This window comes from Pipra filicauda, unplaced genomic scaffold (assembly GCF_003945595.2).
Source record: "Pipra filicauda isolate LSUMZ 115617 unplaced genomic scaffold, ASM394559v2 scaffold3_size10097308_pilon, whole genome shotgun sequence".
NCBI classification, from domain to species: Eukaryota; Metazoa; Chordata; class Aves; order Passeriformes; family Pipridae; genus Pipra; species Pipra filicauda.
The window spans coordinates 7,868,818-7,889,449 of NW_024104532.1; the positions used below are offsets into that span (position 1 = coordinate 7,868,818).

At 36.5% G+C, this 20,632-nt stretch overlaps 1 protein-coding gene across 15 annotated transcripts in view; it reads left to right on the plus strand.

The window, feature by feature from the left end:
• Positions 1-20,632, plus strand: part of TENM2 (teneurin transmembrane protein 2) — a 1,087,321-nt gene that overhangs the window by 787,805 nt on the left and 278,884 nt on the right. For 10 of the 15 annotated variants that reach the window (XM_039385212.1, XM_039385215.1, XM_039385216.1 and 7 more), the window contains one exon: positions 7,817-7,900. The exons of the other annotated variants lie outside the window; for them this stretch is intronic. In XM_039385212.1, the coding sequence (XP_039241146.1) occupies positions 7,817-7,900 (84 nt within the window). The remainder of the gene's footprint in view (positions 1-7,816; positions 7,901-20,632) is intronic. 15 annotated transcript variants of the gene reach the window in all.

Here is a 20,632-nt window from a genome sequence, read left to right on the forward strand (position 1 = left end):
GAGGGAAAGAAAACAGCAGATGACGTTGTTGAGGAAACATGATGGGCTCTGGATTATCTATTACTGTTCAGGAATGTTATGTTAGTGCAACAGTGGGCAGTCCTGTGAAAGGCTATCCATAGGATATTACAATAATGCAAACAACTCTTCTCTTACAACAAAAGGAACCAGTAGAAAGTTTATTTAAAGAAAAAAAAAACAGAAAAAATTGTCAGTGCCACTGTATAAATGTGTGGAAATTCCATACATTGACCAGTGTGTTGAATTCTCATTCTTTCATTTAAAGAGTGATATAATAGAACTGCAAAAGGTAAGAGCCAGTGAGATGGGTTACCCAAGGATGGCATAGTTTCCTTGTGAAGAATTAATGTAATAGTTTAATATTCTGTGGTATAAAACAACCAGTGAGATGACTGGAGTCTCCAGTTGTGAATGACATAAAGAATGTGAATAAGGAAGGATTGTTCACTGCTTTTTTTACCTGTGTGGGAACTATTCAACATCAAACTGGCAAATGGCAGATCCAGAATGAGCAGAAGCATTCAGAAGCATCTACTTCAGAAGCATTCAGCATAGCTGTTGGACTGCTTGTCTCTGGACTTTGGAAATACTAACAATTCACACTGATTCAGAGCCAGACTTGAGAAACTGAGGGAAGAAATATCCAACCAGAGCCATGGAATAAAACTTGCAGAAAATTTTGGAGACAAGCTCGTGGAGTTAAAGAGGATATTCTCAAGTATTACCTTCATATATTCTAGTATTAGACTTTTCCCTAGGCTGGAGAAGTGATAAAATATCCTTGATGTGACTTGCTACTGGTTGTATTTACCTTCTTTATCAAAAAGTACTGAGAATAGTTTTGTTTCAAAGCTGTAGGTGATTTCATTTTACAGGCTGAACACACAGTTGATAAAATTTGAGATTGAAATCTTGTCCTTCCTATCTTTTCTCCCCAATAAAACCCACACTGAAGTAGTGAGGTTGTCTGCTTGTCTTTTTGTAAATTGTGTGTCAGTTCTTAGTTCTTCAAAATTGTTTACAGGCACAGATGACAAATTAGTTTTACCAACTAAATTACTTGAAAACTGTAATTTGTTTTTTTTTTCCCCCCCACTAATGGAACTTGATGTAGAAAGACAAGAGAGATCAGTAAGGAAGAGTAGGTCTAAAGGTGGTTGACGCTCATCAATTAATTAACTTGCCATAACAATTTGAAAGCAAACAATAATTCTTAACAGCAAAGAACATAACTGTATAATGAGGAAGACAGGTGCTGAAGTTATTACTTCAAGAGCTTCCTTGTTTTGTTCTGTGAGGCATTACTATTGCTGGAACACTGATCTCAACCGCTTCCTTTGTATTTTTAGGGACGTGCTTGATTTTTAAATGAGCTGCAGTGTTAGAGGCAGGATGTTGTAGCACCTGTGGAACATTCAGGTTGTTGGGAAAAAAACCACCCAATATGTCACTAACGTGGGAGCACTTTGGTCCTTCTTACCTTTTTTGTCCACATGCCTTTTTATACTGTTTTTTGGACAGAATAAATAATTTTTTGGTGGTCTGCTTTTTTTGTTTGTTTGTTTTGGAGGAGGGGCAGGGTGACACAACACCCAACATGTGATGATTATAATTTAGTGCCGTTAGAATTGCAGGCTTGAAGTGGAAAACCTTCTTTCCTTTGTTTTATGAATCCCTTTCAAGCTGTCACAGTGCTCCATTCTGCTGACATTAGGATAAATTAAAACAAGGAGAATCTTATCAAGAGCAGTTAATTTGAGTTTATTCCCTTGTTTTACAAAAGAAGCAGAAAATTAGTATGGGCAGATAACTTTTTCTGGTTGATTTATCCTTTCTTTATACTTTTAAACTGAAAAATATTTATCCCACAGTAAGGAGACAAATTCTTTTTAGGGAATAACTTTTAGAATTTAAACTCTTTTTAGCCTTCTCTACTAAGTTTTTATTTATGCAGTTTTGTGGACTGCCAAAAGTGATGAGAAACAGCAGTGGGTGCTTTAATTGAAGTGTTGATTGGTGGTAGTACAATGCATGTAATCTTCTCTGTATTTTAAGCTTTGTACCTGACCATTTTTGTTGTAAAGCTTGATTAATCTGAATTTTGTCACCATTTTTATGCAATGATACCAGGTTTGGAGATTTATTTTATTTTTTAAATACCTAGATTTGAAAAATCACTTTGTAAAAGGCTTACTGGTCTTTTCAGGTGTCAAGGTTTTGATCTAAAATGTAATTATTGGTCAGAGGCTGACCTAAGTGGTACTTGTGAGAAAGACTTGCACGGAAAAGGTATTAAAGGGAGAAAGCAACTGTAGAGAACCTTTAGTTTCTGCTCGAGACTGAAGCTTTTCTTAATTTTTAATAAATTATTCCCATGAGAATTGTGACTTAGGATTTTATAAATTGTGAAGATACGACTCGTGGCTGAGTCATTGGTCTGTGTGGGGATACTAAACCATTCCTAACAGCGGGAAGTAATAGTTGTTAAATTGACCTTTACTTCAAAAGGCAAAGCAGAACCAAACCAGAAGGGAACAGCACAAGGAAGAACAAAAATGTTGCTAAGTTTCAGTTGGAGTTTTTTCTTTTTATATGAGTCGATGACCATGTTGAATTAGGAGGCAATTTTGAATATTTCAGGGGTTAGGGCTTGGCTGTTCGGGGGTATTTGAGAAGATTCATCCAAATTCCCAGTGATGTAGTGGCATGATCTTGAGGTGGTTATTGTGAGGTTGACTGACACTCCTATGTAGACATAATCATTTGGACTTAATAGGGCCTATATTTAATTATTCGTGGAAATAAGAATAGTAAAAACCATTTCATTTGACTTATGGAAATCCACTTGAAATTTAGTTTCAGTTCACTTGGAGTTCTTAAATGTAGCAGACTTGTGCACAAAGAAGCAGACACATCTATGCACTCTGCTAAGTGCTGGTCTGAATTAGGGATGTCCCTGAGATTCTTATAGTACAAGTACATCCTAATGCTTTTAGTAGTCCACAGGAAATGAAAACACAAAATATAAATATTTGTCATTTTAAATCCTGTGCTGTTGTCTCTAATATAGCTAATTGTTTACTTTATCCTGTATAAAAGGCATGGACAGTGCACTTGGAAAATCCAGCTCCTGGTACAGTAGATCTGTTGCTGGTCATGTTTGGTAATATTTAGGAAGTCTTAAATTGAGGAAAAAATTCTTCAGACTCCCATTTTTTGTAATCTTACCTTTGGTAGGCTGAGGAGAGGGAAAATGATGTAATTACCATTGAGTTCACTGAACTATAAGACTCTTTTAGATGTAGTTGAACTGTATTAGAGCGTTTTTTCTTTGCAGTGTTTGTGATTCTTGCATGAGTATTTGGTGGTAAGATATTTTGTGAAAGTATACACTTCAGTATGTCTTGTGGGTGTTCTTGTATTGGAGAATAATTTTGCCTGAGAGCTGCCACTATGCTATGCAGGTAAAGCTTTTTAAGTTTAATTGACTTGTTGAATGTGCTTCAGAGGAGAGAAAAATGAACACGACTTTTGTAAAAGATCAAACAAAACATTGGATACAAAGTGTGCAATAGAACATAATAGAGTAATATAGCAGAAAGTAATTCTGTCAAGACAATACAGGAAAAGTTGTGTGGCCTTTGTGTTGCAGAACAGTTTGTATTCCCATACTTTTGTGCATAACTTTTGTGTTACTGACTTTTTTTTTTCATAAGTTTTTCACAGTCGTAGTTTACCTCTGGAAATGATGTGTGTAGAGGTTGAGGTACCACGTTTTTAGATCTGTCCACTAGGCTTGGCCTGAAGTATTATGGTGGAATATGATGGAAAACCACAATAACAAAAAAGGTTATTTGAGGATAAAGTGAAGCATTGACCTGCCTGGTACTGAGTGTTCTGTCACTTGTTATGGGTTTTGTCCTATTCATCAGAAAACATAATTATCATCAATAAATGGTGAGTGAATAGCAATGAAAATATATTGAGGTACTAACAGAGGAGCAGCTTCTGCTCACAGAAGAGAGGAAATCAGACAGCTGGGACAAGGTTCAGCCACGTAGCTGGGATGGGAATGGAACAAGTGTTTGTTACTGGATGTTTTTTTGCAAATATTGGGAGGGAGGGGAAGCAGCTTGAGAAATTCAGGGGGTTTATTTGTAAGACTTTTTTTTCAATGCTTCTGAAGTGCTACTTTCTAAAATAAACCATCTTTGTATTGTTTACTACCAGTAAAAATTGGGTTATGCCACTTTGATAAATAGAAGAGGGGAAAATGAGAACAGAGCTTAGGAGGATATTTAGGCTCTGGTCCTATTTAAAGTCCCACAGTTATTTTCTAGATGGATGTTGACAGAGAGGCGTAAGAATGATGGGTGGAGGAAGCAAGTCTTATAAAATGCAAGGAAGTTTTCATATGTACAAAAAAAACCCCTCCCAGACAAACCAACCATAAACAATGTGATATCACCCTAAAGGGTGGAGCACATGTTATATGATTGGTAGCCAAGCTTTTAGTGATGCCTGCTGGGAAATGCTAAACAGTGAAATGCCAGAATTCCTGTGAACTAATAAGGTGGAAAATTCATAGGACATGTTTGGAAGCATCCATTCAGCCAGCACTGTGAAGGGGAAAATTCCAAAAGAAGAAAACTGGGGATGGGGGTAGAGAGGCAGAAGAAATGAGGCTGATGCTGGTTCCTGGGTAGGTGACAGGTGTGAGTAGTTGCTAGGCTGGCTCAAAAGATGAAGCATGAATTAAGAAAATGAGTCTGCTGAACAATGCAAAAGGCAAGCAGTTAGTCCCAACCTCGTGTGCTTCACAGGACACTGGGTCAGGAATTGCAGTACCTGTTTTCTCAGTTTTCAAATGTGTTGCTAGTATTTGTACTGTTATTTAAAATTACCTGTATCAGCACTGATTTTTAACTTAAACTGGGGCTTGAGGTAGCAGGCTGAGAACTGCTACTCATTCATCTTTGAAAGCCAAGTACAGAAAGCAGGTTTCTTTCTTCCTGCCAGTGACTGTGGGAGCAAAAGGATCTGTGGGCACTGGGGGGTTGTGTTCTAGGGGAATGTATAGGAGGACACAGGAAATTCACACAGGTTTTACCTTTTCCAGGTATAACTGTGGTGTCTGATAGGGACTAAAATTAACTTAAAGATCTAAAGATTTACTTACATAAGATTTTTTTTTTCCCTAATTTTTGGCAAGGCCAAAGATTGTAGGTCATAGTCTGTTCTTTCCTCTCTGATAATTGAAAAATCCATTACTATCCCTCTGAGATATTTTTTTTATAAAAGACTGCACTAAATCTGAATAAAAGCCTAATAAGTAGATTAGCTAGAACAATAGTCCTCATGAGGATGGTTGATTCCAAGTGTAGCTGCTAGAGATAACCCTAAATGCAATTAGGTTTAACTCCCTGTGAGTGTCAAAGGAAGGGAATACCCACGGAGACTTCCCTTCAGGTGACACTATTTTAAAGTGTCTCAACATTTAAATATTCTTTCCTTTGGGCATTGGTAACAAACTTCTCTTTTTTTGAAATTATTGGAGAAACAGAGCCTGTAAACTTATGTTTTAACCATTGGGTTTAGGTGTTTCACATAAAAAAAGGGATGGCTCAGCTTGCTTGTGTGAGCAGTTTGTTCTCTGTATCCTCGGTAAGGATCAAATATCCCAAAGTGGCCATAGGCAGGTGAAAGAGAAAATAGCAGATGAAGTAACATACACAAGCTTAAAGGGTAATGTGATAAAATGTCAATAGATGAGATGTTGATGGATTAATTTTGGTTTTCCTCTTGAAAGAGAAATAAAAGCAAAACTTGCATTGAAACAAAAAGGGAGAGAGTAAAGATTTCAAAGCTTTGCATGTTATAGGATGTGATATGACAGAAACTGTAAAATTGCAAACCACTAAAGTGGTTTGATTTAATTCTCAGTACCACAGAAGAATTGTGCTTTATTTAAGAATTTGGCCCCCTTTTCACATGAAAAAATAAAAAGCTTAGTGAAACAATTCCATGACCTCCCTTTTGATATATGCCTGCATATGCATGTGTTTACTTGAAATTAATTATTTTTAAAATATAAAAATAATATCAACTTGCTGATAATACCGAAACAAAGAAAGGAACAGTATTTTTTCTCTATCAGTTTTATACTGATAGTCATTGTGCTCTACCCTTTACATATCTTCGTCTGCCTATTGTTTTTAAAATTGTCTTTCTTGATAAGATAGTGGAGCATTAGATAACTTCACTATCTTGATAAGTGAAATGTTGCTGAAAAACTCATTTTCCTTCCTTGCTTTTAAATCAAAAGCCTATATCATCCAAAGTATTTAGTCATACCACTTAAAAATTGAATTTCTCATGTGGCAAGGAGACATATAACTGGTTTGTAAACCCTGTCTGGTTTTAATTGTTTGTAGCTTGTCCCTTGAAATTCCTTTTTCCCCCTGAGTTAGGGATGTGAGACTCAGAAGTTGTCATTCTTTCACATTATTTCAGTTGTAGCAATATATTTGTGCTCCTAAAAGCTCACGTGTTGTCTTATATCTTTAGCATACAAAGTGGTTTATTTTCTATTGTTTTGGTCAGCTCTTTTTATATCTGTAAGTGTCAATGTGTTGCCTTTTTTTCTTTGCATGTAATAAATGACTGTGGTATACAGAACACATTTTCACTGTTGATTTGTGTGGGCCTTGGGTGCAAGATTAAATTATTATCTTATAAAAATTATGAAAGATTTGAAGCTGAGATGTACAAAGTAAAATTCTTTCTCAGTGAAGACTTAGTGAACAAGAATTGGCGTGATTGTACATTAATTGTTAGACTTCTTGTCTTGCTGTTCTGTGCAAGGAAAATCATGTAAATAAATAAAAATGGGGTTTATGTTTCCTGTTTACTACATCTGAAAACTCTCCGGATGGTATTATGAAATTCAATAATAATTTTCAATTGATTTTTGTGCTTTTCAAACGTGAGAGGGCTCCCTGATTACTTCATGTTTTCAAAATCCAGGATTGTTTGAGTTAGTTGGTTTTAGTCAGAGAGAAATGATTCAAAACTAAAGGATGGGTTTGTGTTTTGGGGTTTTTTTTTCTATGTATTAAAGTCTCTCTTCCTAAAACTGGAGAGTTTGTATGAGACATAGATAGAATTCTCCTTGCAAAAGTGGAGTTTTGCTGGTTCCTGTCTAGCTGAGATGCAGCAGAATGAGCCTGATTATGTTGTTAGTCAATGTAAAAGTCATCATGCTGCTGCAATAAACATGTAAGAAGTGATTTATTACATCTGAAAGTGTCCATTTTCCAAATGTATCTTAAAAGTTTGGTTTTAGATAACAAAAAATATCTTTTGCAATGATATAATGTTACATAGTTGGCTATAAGAGTAATGGATAGTACACTGAAAATAAGTTAGGATGATGTAGCATGTATGGAAAATCTCCTGGCCTTCAGGTGAAATTCTAATACATATTACACAGATTTTTAGGCACTCAATCCTTTTTGTGGTTAATGATGCCCACAGTGGGTATATGGACCTCCTGCAAAGCAAAATTGCACCAAACTGCTGCTACTCAATATGCCTTTTTATATGTCATTGATACCAAAATAAAAGAATTCTCAATCTCTAGATAACAATGAGAAATGTATTTTTGTGTTATTGAGGAATGCACTGGGTGGGAGGAGGTGAAACATTTTATTGGCTGTATTGCACCAAAGGTGAATGGAATGGAAGAAAAGGAAGAGAGCCATCTCTAAAATGTTATTTGTTTTATTTCATTTAGATTTTCACACACACCTTTCTGAGAAATTGAAAGACAGACAGACAAGCTGGCAGCAGCTGGCTGAGACAAAGAACTCTCTAATACGTAAGGTTTTCATTTTGCTTAAACTCTATTCCTTGTAAACTTAGAACCTAGTTTAGAACTTGTGTGTCGTGCAGTGATTAATCTCGTTCTGTTTATGTTCTGCTTTATTATGTGTTGTGGGATTTCTTCCTTTGTTTGTTGTTTCCCTCTGGGTATTTTGTAAACCTGATCTCTCTTTACTCCTTATTTCTATTTCACTGTTGAATATTACCTTCCTGGTTTGATTGAACTTATTAGGGGTGGGTTTTTTGCTGGGAGTCTTCATTGAAGAAGCTGTTTTCCCTGAGCTGATGTTGCTTCATGTCATTGCATGGAGAGAAGGAGAGCTAAGACATGTAAGAGATGCTGGATGTGGGTACACACAGGCACAATTTAAAAACAATATGGTACCTGTGTCCAGCACTATTCTCACAAAGGCAATTTGTATGTGGTATTGGCAAACAAAGGTATGTGGTATTCCACTGATAAAAGCTTGCATGTAATATGTGTTTCTTCAGAGATTCTTAAATCTGACTTTGGAATGAAAAATGTGGTGATAACTCTGTTCATCTCCAGTCTTGCTTTGAATTTTTTTGATCTGAGAGTTTCAGATTCAGACCATCACAGACAGTGATGTGTCACTGAAGTTTTGTGTCTTAGGGGCTGTGCAAAACAATCAGGAAGTTGTGTTGGTGGTTTTGGCTTTGTAGGGAATTACCTCATTGATAGTCAGGGTTTTTTTAAGTGCCACTACTCCCCTCACACATGTATACCTTTTGTTTCCCTGAGAGCAAAACTCCTTTGGAAAAAAAGCCCGCAGAAGAAAAACTTGCTGAGCTGTAGTAATATAGATCTAAAGACATCTTAAGGGATTTTTGTACAAAGATGATTCAGTGACATCTTAATCTTGACATTTCTTGAATTCAAAAAATGGTTTTCATTCATTGGATATGTGCACTTATACTAACTATAGTATCAGCATGTGCCCTTACTAAATTAGCAAGGGCCATTTTTAAAAAGTCTTTTGTCCTCAACACTGCAATTTTTACCTTGCATTTGACTGCCTAATGAGATGAAAGATGTATTTTGTTATTTCACTCTTTTCTTCCATTGCACCTGTGACCTAGCACATAATTGAAAGATACCTTTCCATTTGGTTTTTTCAGTTAAGCACGTAAGTAAATGCTTTGCAAAACCAGGGCCTTAACTAGGAATAATATTGTGCTTGCTTGATATTTACATGAGACCTAAACTAAGGTTTTCTCATTGCCCCCAGCTTTATTTTCTAATAAAATAGTTGCTTGACTGTTGGCAAAAACTAGTGAATGGCATTATTCTTTGAATCTCAAACAGTGTCTGAACAAATACTGGGACAGTTTCTTAAGTGAAGTTCTGGGAAGTACTGAGCATCTGTGACGGTGCTATAGTTAATGCAGCCCACAAGTGCTCAGTGTGTTTTCAGTCTGGAGATAAGGACTGTGTGTTGTCTTTCCATGCTTCTTAGAGGAGTGGGAGCCAGAGCATTTGGTAGAGCAATTAAATTTCCATAATGCTGATGTATAGTGCTAAAAACCGCCCAAGGTGGTATGTAGGTGGTTGGTAATAAAGATGAAATTAATAAGGAGTGGAAATGATTTTGTACATATCTCTGCACTTCTGAAGCATCGTGGTTATTGGTGTTGCAGCAGGGATTTTGGCACAGGTGAAATGAGTGGGTTACATTCTCTAGGCTGTTCTAAATCTCAAAGAATAATACTTGAGAGCATTTTCCAGGAGCACAGGAAGGTTTTGCCTAACAAATTGCATCCAAGTGAACAATATCTTCTCTGACTTGAAGCTTTGAAGCTTTCCATCAAATATTGTTTCTCTTTGGTTTAGTTATTTTCCCTGACAACCTGATACCCTTCCCAATTCAAACAAACTTGATTGATATATTGCTTTTAGCTTTTGGTACTGTGCTTGTTCAGAGCTCTAGAAATTAGGAAGAATGGGAAAATGCATTAATAAGTATACCTCAACTGAAAAATACTTAGTATTAATTCTTGCCTCTGGCTTAACAATAAATATGCATTAAAGGAAATAACTTGAAGCAAGCAACAGAAAATTTTACTGCTAGTAATCTGCATGCTCTAAGTGTGGTTAGAAAGGTGCAGTGAGATTATAGATCCAGATTCTGAATGTGCTGACTGGCATTGATATCAGCCAAATCTATTATGTTAATAATTCAGGGGAATTGACCAAAAGCAAGCTTTCTCTCTGCTCCTTTTAAACAGTGCCATAGCAGTTTTTACATCAATCTGGTTGCTGCCAAACCCAGACAGATGGCACTAACCTTGGTTTAAAGCCTCATCTGGCTGAGAATGCATCCAAATAGTGTTGCAAATCTTTCCCTGTGCGTGTTGTGTCAGCAGAAGAGGACTCTCTGTGTCACCAGGAGTAGAGCCCTCAGACTTTGCATTTAAAAGGCACCCAGTTATCCTGTGTGCTCCTCTAGTGGATGGGTTGCTTTGCTGTGTTCTAATGAAATGTTTGGTTTGTTGATCTGCTCAGCTCTTGCCTTGCTAAGGAGGAAGATGCCACTGGTGCAGACCAAGAGGTTGTGGAAAAAAAGAGGTTAAGTGCTGAACATGGATATTAATATGGTCAGTGCTTCAGAAATACAGGCAGAGGGATTGTCACATCCATGCTCAGATGCTGGAAGGAAAAAAGAATACAAGTGTTCTACAGAAAAAGTATCTCCCCTACCTACTATTTGGAGTAGCCCTGAATCTTACATTCTCTGAATAAGACTTTTCTGGGAGAAGAATTCCTAGTAGATTAAAAAAATACAACAAACAAAACAAAAAACTCCCCAAAATACCTTGGATCTGTCTCCCACTAAGCATCCAGAATGAAAAACAAAACCAAACAAACAAAAGAACAAGACCACCCTTGGTTTCTTTTTCGAGCTGTAAAATAATGTAACCAAAGTTCATAAATTTATTGAAATCAGTAATGCTTTTAAAGCATTCAGGTGGTATAATGTTGAGTAATACATAAAAGAAAAAGCAATGTAATGATGTACTGCTTGGAATATGATTTGAATAGACACTGAGAGACCTGTTCTTCTTATTAAATGACAAGGGAAAAGGGTCAGTTCCTGGTACAGTGGGTGCAAGTCAACCTGGATGTTAAATGCAGGGAGGGCGAAAGGATTCAGTCAGGTAATTAAAATATATTGCAGTGCACTAACAGTGGTTGTCCAGGCAGCCTTGTTCTACCATTTCCTATCCCTTGGGTCACTTTGCAGTGTGCTTTAAGCATCTTTGCTGTTTGTCTCAGCAGGATGATCTCGAGTAAATTGGGATTATACGAGTCCAGGCATTGTAGTGGAGTGCATAGTCTCCAAATTCATGTATAACACTGTCAATACCAACAATATTTGAGTGGCTCTGGTTGTCAAACTGTGTATTTGCTGTGTTGTTGCAGCAAGCAAACAATATCTCGCAGATCTGTGCGAGGAAGGGCTTAAAGTAATTTTGGGACGTTATCTATCGAACTGGAATTTGATGAAGAGAGGAACTAAGCCTTTTTGGGGGGAAGAAAATTAATTGGATTTTATCCTGTGCCTATGACATGCAGAGACAAAACACAACTGGCTGTGTGGGGAGCTGATTTAGGAGGAGGATCTCTCTATGGTATATCTGAAATCATCAGTGAGCACAGTAGACTGATGTGCAGTGGCCTTCACATATAAACAAGTTCTTTTACTTTGTTGAAAATTGCTTTTAACTAGTGTGTATTGATACTGTGGAAAGCATTCATAATAATTCTCTTTAAATCACAGTGGTAAGGAATTCAGTTCACTTTACTGCTTTCATTGGGGATTTGCCTTACTGAGGATTAGATGAGTTTGCATTTCTGGGATGTTTTTTAGGTTCACATTCTAATGGAAATTCTTTCAAAACTACATGAGCAAAACCTGGGGTTATCATGGGATTTTAGCAGTGATTTCTTTAAGTAGCCAAGTCCAGGGTTTGCAATGGCTCTTTGTTCATGCTGTTTTGTTAAGAGACAATCAACCAGAGAACATAAACCACACAGCCAAAAGTATGTGATCAAATGAAATAATGAGAACCTAGGAAATTCTGAGGGACAAGTAAAACTCTCTTGCATATTGGTTCCTGTTAAAAAACAAGCTGACGGTTCTACCAGGTGCCTCTACTAGGAGCCATGTCACAGAATTTGTCTTAACACCACCAGTATTTGAAATAAAGCATTTGGAATTTGCTTACAAAACAAAACAGGTTGTGTGATAAAAGACTGAGCTGCTGGAAAAGTACTCTGTCATCTCAGATTTATACAAACCCATCTCCTGTGTAATGCACCGTGTCCTAAAAACTGGAAGCCATGAGAACAAGAATTGTTATTTTAAGGAATTTTGTGACAGCTTACCAAAAAAATAGTTTTTTCACTTTTTGCATGAAGCTTCTACCTTAAAGATACTGATGAAATAGGTGGCAATTTTTAACACAAGCAGTGATAAAATAAACACCATCTGCTAGTGTTGACTTATTCCATAGTCTTCTCATGCTGGATGATTTTATTTCACTTTTTTTCAGAAATAGTTAATGACACATCTGCTGTGTGGTGGAGGTACGTGTTCAGTGATTAAATGTGGACAAAAGATTAGGGAAAACAATAAGAAACCTTTTGCAGGAAATTGAAGAAAATATTCAAGTGCTATAAGGAACTTAATATATATACATGTATATGTTGATACCTTTTGTTTTTTATTTTGACCCAGTTTATTATTGGATCACAAATGTTAAATGTATATTCTTTCAAAATACCTGGTTATCATGGAAGACTTCTCATTTAGTCTTTATTTTACCAAAGCAAAAATCTTTCCTCACCTGAAGAGCAGTCTCCTCCCACATCACCCCCGTATTTCCTACCTGTTCCTTCTCAGCCAGCAATGAAGAGTCTTTGTGGTGGGAATTCCTATTAAGCACTTTACTGCAGAGGCATTAGCAAAATGATCCACAAAAAATGCAAGCAATTAGGCTGTTAAACCTGTGTTTACCATGCCAAATCATATGTCCCTATGCTGTATAAGTAAATTTTAATAAATCCAGAAAACTAAATGTCTGGATCTCCATGTGGATGGGTGGATATTTAATTTTAAGATTTTGAGATGTAAATTAAAGCCATGGATTGGAGAGCTTAGGGGAAAAAAACCCACCTTTTGGCTACTTTATTGTCTAGTAGGTGGAAAACCAGGATGGAATGCACAGAGACATGACTTCTGAATCTTTGTCGAAAACTTTAATCTTAAGTAAAAACAAATTCACTGTCATCCCTTCCTGTCATCAAGGTCTGTTTAATGGTATGAAATCCCTGTCCTCATTGTATGGTTTAACAAAACATTTGATAAGTTATGCAAATAAAACTGTATACGCTCTAAGAAGAAAATTACATCTGGAAAAAACCCCAACATAATATAAACATTATGTCCTGAAACATAGTGAGTAGAAATTAAGCCTTGCACCAGCTTCTGATGAACACTGGCTGAGGAAATATTGATAGAAATATCTTGAAGAGTAGGCATTTCTACCTGTAGTTATTTTAATACTTTTACTTAAACTTCATTCAATTTATTATTTTAGTAATGAATGTGTAGAAAAGCAGTGCCTGGGAAGTAATATGTGATTAATGTTAATTGTTCTGATAAAAGAAAAAAAGGAGCAATCTGACTCTGGAGTTCTGTCTTCACAGACTGCATAGTAATTAAAAATTGGAATGAGAATTCATGCAAGTTGCTCTAAATGCCTACATTAGATAGTGAGCATTTGAAGTCATCCCATGTTCCTTAGCAGTGATAAACAGATTTACATAAGTTAAATACTTATATTACAAACCTTTTGGCTTGACCTGATCTGTGTAAACATTTCATTTATGAATTATCAAATCTCTTTGAAAGACAGCCTTATGTACGTGTATTATCATTTATGTTAATCTGCAACGTTTTTCAAGCTGCTGTGCCTGAAGTTCGGGTGAAGAATCCCTTGCTTATTCATACCCATATGTATGCTGTGAAACTTGAATAAGGAGGGAGACAAGAAGAACTGATTTAAAAAATAAATCATATACATATTTTTTTTTTTTATACTAGTGCCATAATGCTGTAATTTAGGGTTACTTAAATCCACTGATATCGGGGGAAAAAGTGAAGGCAGTCAGAGCAGGGAATTTTTTATGAATGTCTATAGCTTGCTTGTATAAAAAACTTTCTTTGGTTTGGATTGTGACCCGGAAATAAAGGTACTTTATTCCAAACTCCATCTGCATCTGTGGCAAAACCTCTTTAGCCTCTAACAGATTATGTGATGTGTGACACTATACTTTTTATTTTGGAGAAGGAATGAGGAAATGAAGACAGTAAATTATTGTAAACTGTGTTACTTGCAAAGGCTTCCACTTACTTTGATGCACAACTGCATTCAGAGCTTGTCAATGGAAGGGCAAGTATTTTGATAGAAATGTAGTGGATGGTCTTCTCGTATCTGAAGAATTAAATCTGCTTGGGTTAAAAAACAGAGGTGAAAATCTGAGTCATGTAGGACACTTCTTGATATCCATTTCCTTACTGGGATAAGGGAGTTCAGTATTTTCGACCAACTTCAAAGTTTTTCTCCTGCCATTAAGACTTACAGACTTATCTGATAAAATGTTTTCACGCTGCTTCAGAATGTCTTTCCTTAAGCAGGATTGTTAGGAGTTAGTATTTGATCCTGATATAATTGTTTAGATTTTGAGTGATGGTTCGGTAGCATGAATGTGCTTCAGAGGCAGGTTTTTCTGTAGTATATTATGCTCAGAATCTGCCCATTTGTTCCTTTTTTATTTGGAATGAAAGCTTTGCTTTCTCAGTCAGAGTCTGAGATAGGAAAATACTGTGCCTCAAATCCCACATGGCTTGAACTACCTGCTCCTGATTAATGAAAATATTGAATGTGGTGTTAATGCCAGGAGGCTCCCGAAAGGACTTACTGAAACTTACTGACATAATCCTTTTCTAAGATAAAGCGTGATTTTTGTTTGATTAAATAGCATGTGGAAGTGAGAAATTGAGTGCATTTTGGAAAAGTAAATGAACTGCAATAAGGAAAAAGAATCAAGTGGCCTGTTTCTCATTATAAACCAGAAATGTTCCTCTGTTACCTAACCAGCTTGCAAGATCTTCAACCTTATTGGAGCACTGTAGTATATTCATTTTTAAGGCAAAACTGTACTGCTGCACTGCCTCCTCTTTCCACTCAAAGAATACTTGGTGATTCTCAGAATTAGTTATAGGTGTTGCCCCCGAGTTTGGATTCTGAAATTTGACTTTGTGTATCCTGTGATGAAATCATCATTTAGGGGAATGCAGAACGGGGCTTTTTTCCAGTAGTAAAAACAGCACATGCACCCTCCCTGACAGGTTATTACCTGGCACAGGCTGAACAGCCACGTGCTCTGATGTAGCAAGTGCCTGGTTTAGTCACTAGAACTGACATATTCGGAGTAATAAAAGGCATTTCTTAGTCACTGTCAGTCCTCATTCTCTTTGTAAAAAGCCTTGTCAAAAGAAACAGCACTGCACTTGCAGTCAAACTTCTTGTTGTCTTCTACTCTTAGCAGGAAGGATTGAATCCTTCACTTCTTAGATCTGAGTCAGAAGTAACTTCATTTTAGGTTGGTTCCTGACCATTATGTCTTATTGAAAATTAAATTTTGTAAAAAAAAACACGTGAGCCCCATGTCTGAAAAGCAGATACCAGCTTTTTTTTTTGTTTGTTTTGTAGGTTAAATGTAGGATTTGTATCAACAATCTGAGGCAGAATTGAAATCAGGAAGGTATGTTTTGGATAGATTTAGGTTAATCTGAGGAAGATGGATAGGATTGATGTGGTTTTTATTGATTTCTTCATTTTCTGAGTCACTTGTGTGATATACATTATTGACATTCCTTTTAAGGTGACTCAGAGGTGGGAGAGTCTGCAGAGTTAGGAAGTAATGTCGGGTCAGGCACTGGTAGTTGTCACAGTGGTAAATCCTGTTACTGAGGTAATGAAGTCCTAGTAATGTGAAACATTAACAGCTGCAGCTGTTAATGATCACAAATGTAAATGCTATTTGCTTTCCTTTACTGTGCTTTTTCAGATATGTCCTAAAAGTCTGGTGGTAGTAGAAGTCAAATTGTCTCGAAGTTAAATACGAAGGGGAGAAATTAAAAATATCTCTTAAGTGTGAGTAAATGGATATACTAAATACATGTGGAGATTCATACAGACAAAATTTGAAATCAGTAAAATCTAAGCACTTGAGCTGCCCCATAAATTAACAAATGTTGTATAAAAACAGCTACTGCTGTTATAGAATCCTTCTACCTGTTTTCCATGTCAAATTAATATAGAAAAATGTACTTTTGAAATTTGTATGCTGAATATGTGTACTTAGCTGCATTCCTTGTTCTGCTTTTAATTAACTGCTGTTCTAAATTTGATTCCCCGACCAGGTCGTCCTTATGACCATTGTTTTACACAACAATCAAATTAGCATTTAAAAAGTCCTTTTCCTTCACCTTCATTGTTCTCATTATGGAAATATCTATTTCAATGTTCATGCTTTTTTCTAACCTGAACCCGGTGTTCAGATGTACTGAGTGAGCCTGTGGCTAAAGAAACCCTCCTTGCCTCACCTGCTTAGAGCAGAAAAATGCAGGCACTGCTCCTGAAGTGGTATCACTTAATAGTGACAGATGACTTACTTTAGTTGGAGGGGAATGTGTAATAGAGCTTCAATTTTGTTTTATAGATACATATGCAGTAAGTTCTGGTTTTGTGTTATGTCTGATAGAAAATGTACAGACTGTAACTTTCTGAATTCCCGGAATGACCTTGACTTCTGAACATTTTCTGTCAGCTTTTTCTCTTTATTCCAAAGTAACTCTATGTCTTTTTTACTTCTGTACCTTGCACGTGGCAACTGTTACTGTCTGTGACTTAATGGAATTAAGTTACGGTTCATTTTGAGGGATACGGGCTAAAAATAAATAAACAATTGAATTTCGTAATTCACACCTTGATAAACTCCAGCTGTCCAAAGTCAGGGTTATTTTTATTTTTTTTTATGTTTCACCTTGCATTTTTAGGCTCCCCTGTGTCACCTCCTAGCTCTTGTGGAGCTCAGGTGTCTGCTCCTCTGCAGGCAGTGGCTCGAAGGCACACATTTCCAGTGTCAGCAAACGCCCGCCTGTGGTTCACTGCACGGTTAATTCCCAGTCGTTAATTTGTTGAAGGAATGTTTGAACCCATCAGCTTAAATGTAAATCACTTCCCAGGCCTGATGCACCAGGAGGCACGGGTAAAGAGGTAGTAAAATTATATTGGCTTTAAACTGTTGCCTTTTCATAACTGAGAGATGCAAACACAAAGTGTCTTCTTCTATTATGGGAAAAGTTACATGCCCAGGAACTGGGGGAAAATACACTGAAGTATGTTATGCTGTAGAAATAGGGTGGATACACTTTACATGTATACACATATTTTATATATTTTATATACTGGTAGATTCAGGTGGAGAGTTACTGAGAATGTGGAGAAGCAATGGCACAAGCAGAGAGCGCTTCCTAAAGAAGACAGGGTAGTTGAGAAAAATTGTTTTTCAAGATCTTAACATTTCTAATGTGTTCTTTGATGAATATTATAAAAATGTAGCTTCCAACTAAGTTACACTGTTCAGTAGGTACTTAGTTGAAGGCTGGAGGAGAATAAAATCTGTGGTGAGCTTACCCCACCCTGTCCTCAGCAGAGTGCCTGTCATATGTGGACATTTCTTAGTTGCAAACCTACATCAGTGTAGTATCCAAAAGGTTGTAAGCACCAGACATGAAAAATAAGTTCCATTAAAGGAAAGCTAAGCTGTGTTTCTAGTGAGTTTACATTTTTAAAGAAGAGATGTGCATGTCCTTTATGAATTGTTTATGTATACCTCACAAAATCCGGTGCTTTGTCGTCGTTCAGTGGGGTTCATCCAATGTAAAAGTTGAGGAGTGGTAGTGTGAGCAGATGCTGAGTGTTCCAAAATGCCCATGGAGGTGAAGGCCAAGGGTTGTAAATCTGGTCTGCAGCACAAGTTGTTCCTTCTGGAGTGACCATGCCCAGAGCCACAGTGTATAATTAATCTATGCTAAACATGCACAATATGCACAGGATGTAGAGTAAATGAAGTGCTAAACATATTCTAGCAGCTGTTCCAACATAGTTCCTCCTCCAGTAAGCTGAAGAATTGCTGTAAAGAAGTGCAACATACACTTTGTATTGGCTCTAGAGCTGAAAATTAATCAAAAGTGAACAGAACTGTGGTGAAAGGAAGCAGTTTATACATTGATTGAAACACTAATGAAGATTTTTTTTTTGCCTGGATATATAATATATATGGTTCTCTTAGTTCAGTGCAAAAGCAAAGCACATAAATCATCCTCCTGGATGCTTTTAAGGACAGCATCTGCCCTTCCTGGATAGTGCTGCCTAATATAGCTTTATCTGCACTATTTTTCTGGTGTTCCAGAAGCCTTGGAAGCATAGGATATTTGGTTCTCATGCGTCTTAACTATCTGACAGATCTTAAGTTAATCCAAGGTGCATTGTTTCTGCAGCTGGATCAGGATAGGGCTTTCCTAGGCAGAATTTCTGTTGTCATTTGTTATTATTTTATTTCATAAGCCAGTTTAACCTTGACAGCTAAAGACATTTTTGAAAGAATTTTAAGTGTATCTTTGTAAGGCATGAGAACTGTTTATAGATGGTTATGAGTGAAAAGTTATTTCATTAAAAAACAGACATCCTATTCTTGTTGACACGGTCAAGTCAGAGGATGTAATATTTGCTTGCTAAAAAGCAAGACTCTGAATTTAAGACCTGCATTTTCTGATGGTAAGAATTATGGTTGTAGTGGTTTTTTTCCCCTCCACAAGAAGCTTAGGCCCCATCAGCACCATGGTAACATCTAACAGCTTGATTGGGGTTTTTTGAGAGATCCAATTGTTCTTAAAGTGGAAGTAGGCATTAACCACTCAAGATTGTGTGTCAGAGCAGGTCCATACAGAAAATGATATAGGGCTGATGTTGAACTTCTCCTTATTTGTATAGATATCTGTAATGTAACCTAGTCCTTGCATTAAAGTATTATTTTACATGCAACATGACCTTTACTTCCTTATACAGCAGAAATAAATGCTACTGAAATTTCAATAAATGAGATTTTGTGTATATGTATAATGTAGTACTAATTATATTTGAGTTTGTATTTTTAATCTAAATTATTTTTTAAACAATTCAGTTCAGATATTAGTTTACACTTCTTCAAACTGTTGATTTGTCCCCAGCTGGGATTTCCTGTGTAGCACTGAGATGTTCACTCAGTTGACTGTGTACCGTACTTTAAACTTTTAAACATCCTAGGCAGTGTTTTGATTTCTTTTCCTGTGATGTTGCTATTTACAATATTCCTGTGATGTTGCATCAGCTGGCTTTTGACAGGTTAATATGTTTTGTGTAACTGCAACTTTAATCATCTTTCTTCTGAATTGGTCTGTACTTAAACATCTGCAGTCCTGGAGTTCTATAGCTTGGTGAGGTTGTTCAATCCCACTTTAATTTTCATCTTGATGTATTATAAATTTTACCTGGCAAGTAATAGCAGGAGGGAGTACTTCACACAGCAGTGCACCTGCTGGTCTGTGTTGGTGTAAGTGGCACATATTTCACTCAAGTGATATGACAAATTATTATTGTTTCATCATTTCTTTCTAAAGAAAAAAAACTGACCTCAAGGAAATGTCAGTATTCCTTTTAAATGTAATGGCTCTTCTTGAAGAAATGCAATATTTGAATTCAGGTACCAATAGAAAACCGAAGACAGAATATTAGTTAATGCACAAGAATTGCTAAAAACATAAGAAATGGAGAAGGCAGTTCCTTCTCTTTAAATCATAGTTTTCAAAGTTATTTTACTATATGAAAATGACAAATATTTATTTTATATATGCTCATACTCATACATAGATAGTTTGGGAGAGTCAGGATTACTGGCAGATTTCATGTTAATGAGAAATGGTGGCACTTTATTGTTTATTGAAGGCTTTCTTCTGATGGAGATAAATAGAGAAAAGACATGCTTGGGGTTACCAGGAAAATATGATTTCATCATTGAATAAACGAGCTTTGAAACATTCTTCCTGATTTACAAATAAGTGATGATGGTGCCAGATATGACAAAGAGAAACATTTATTCTCATGCCTGAAGCTCTGACTGGAGTCACTTGAACATTGTGTCTTGCTGTCAGATATTTCATATAGGTTTTTGTAAATAACAAATTTCTAACTTTTAGAAATAATCCCCATTATTCATGTAAGAGCACATTGCATAATTTGTCTAAACATAGAAACCCAGTGTACACAGAAAGAGTAGAAGACTGATCATTGTTTAATTCTGCATGTTGGGATGATCTGATACGCCTGTGCTCACAAAATTTAGACCCCTTGTGTAGTCCGTGGCAGAGGTGGGGACTCTAAGCTCATCTCTTCCTCTTTCTTCTCTTATTTGAGGCACCAAAAATAGGTATCTGAAGTTACAAAATGTGGAATTCCCGTCAAGAATGAACCCGAATGAGGAATTAACCTTATCTAACTTTGAGATTGGCTCTTGGACTGCGTGACCTCGGGAGAT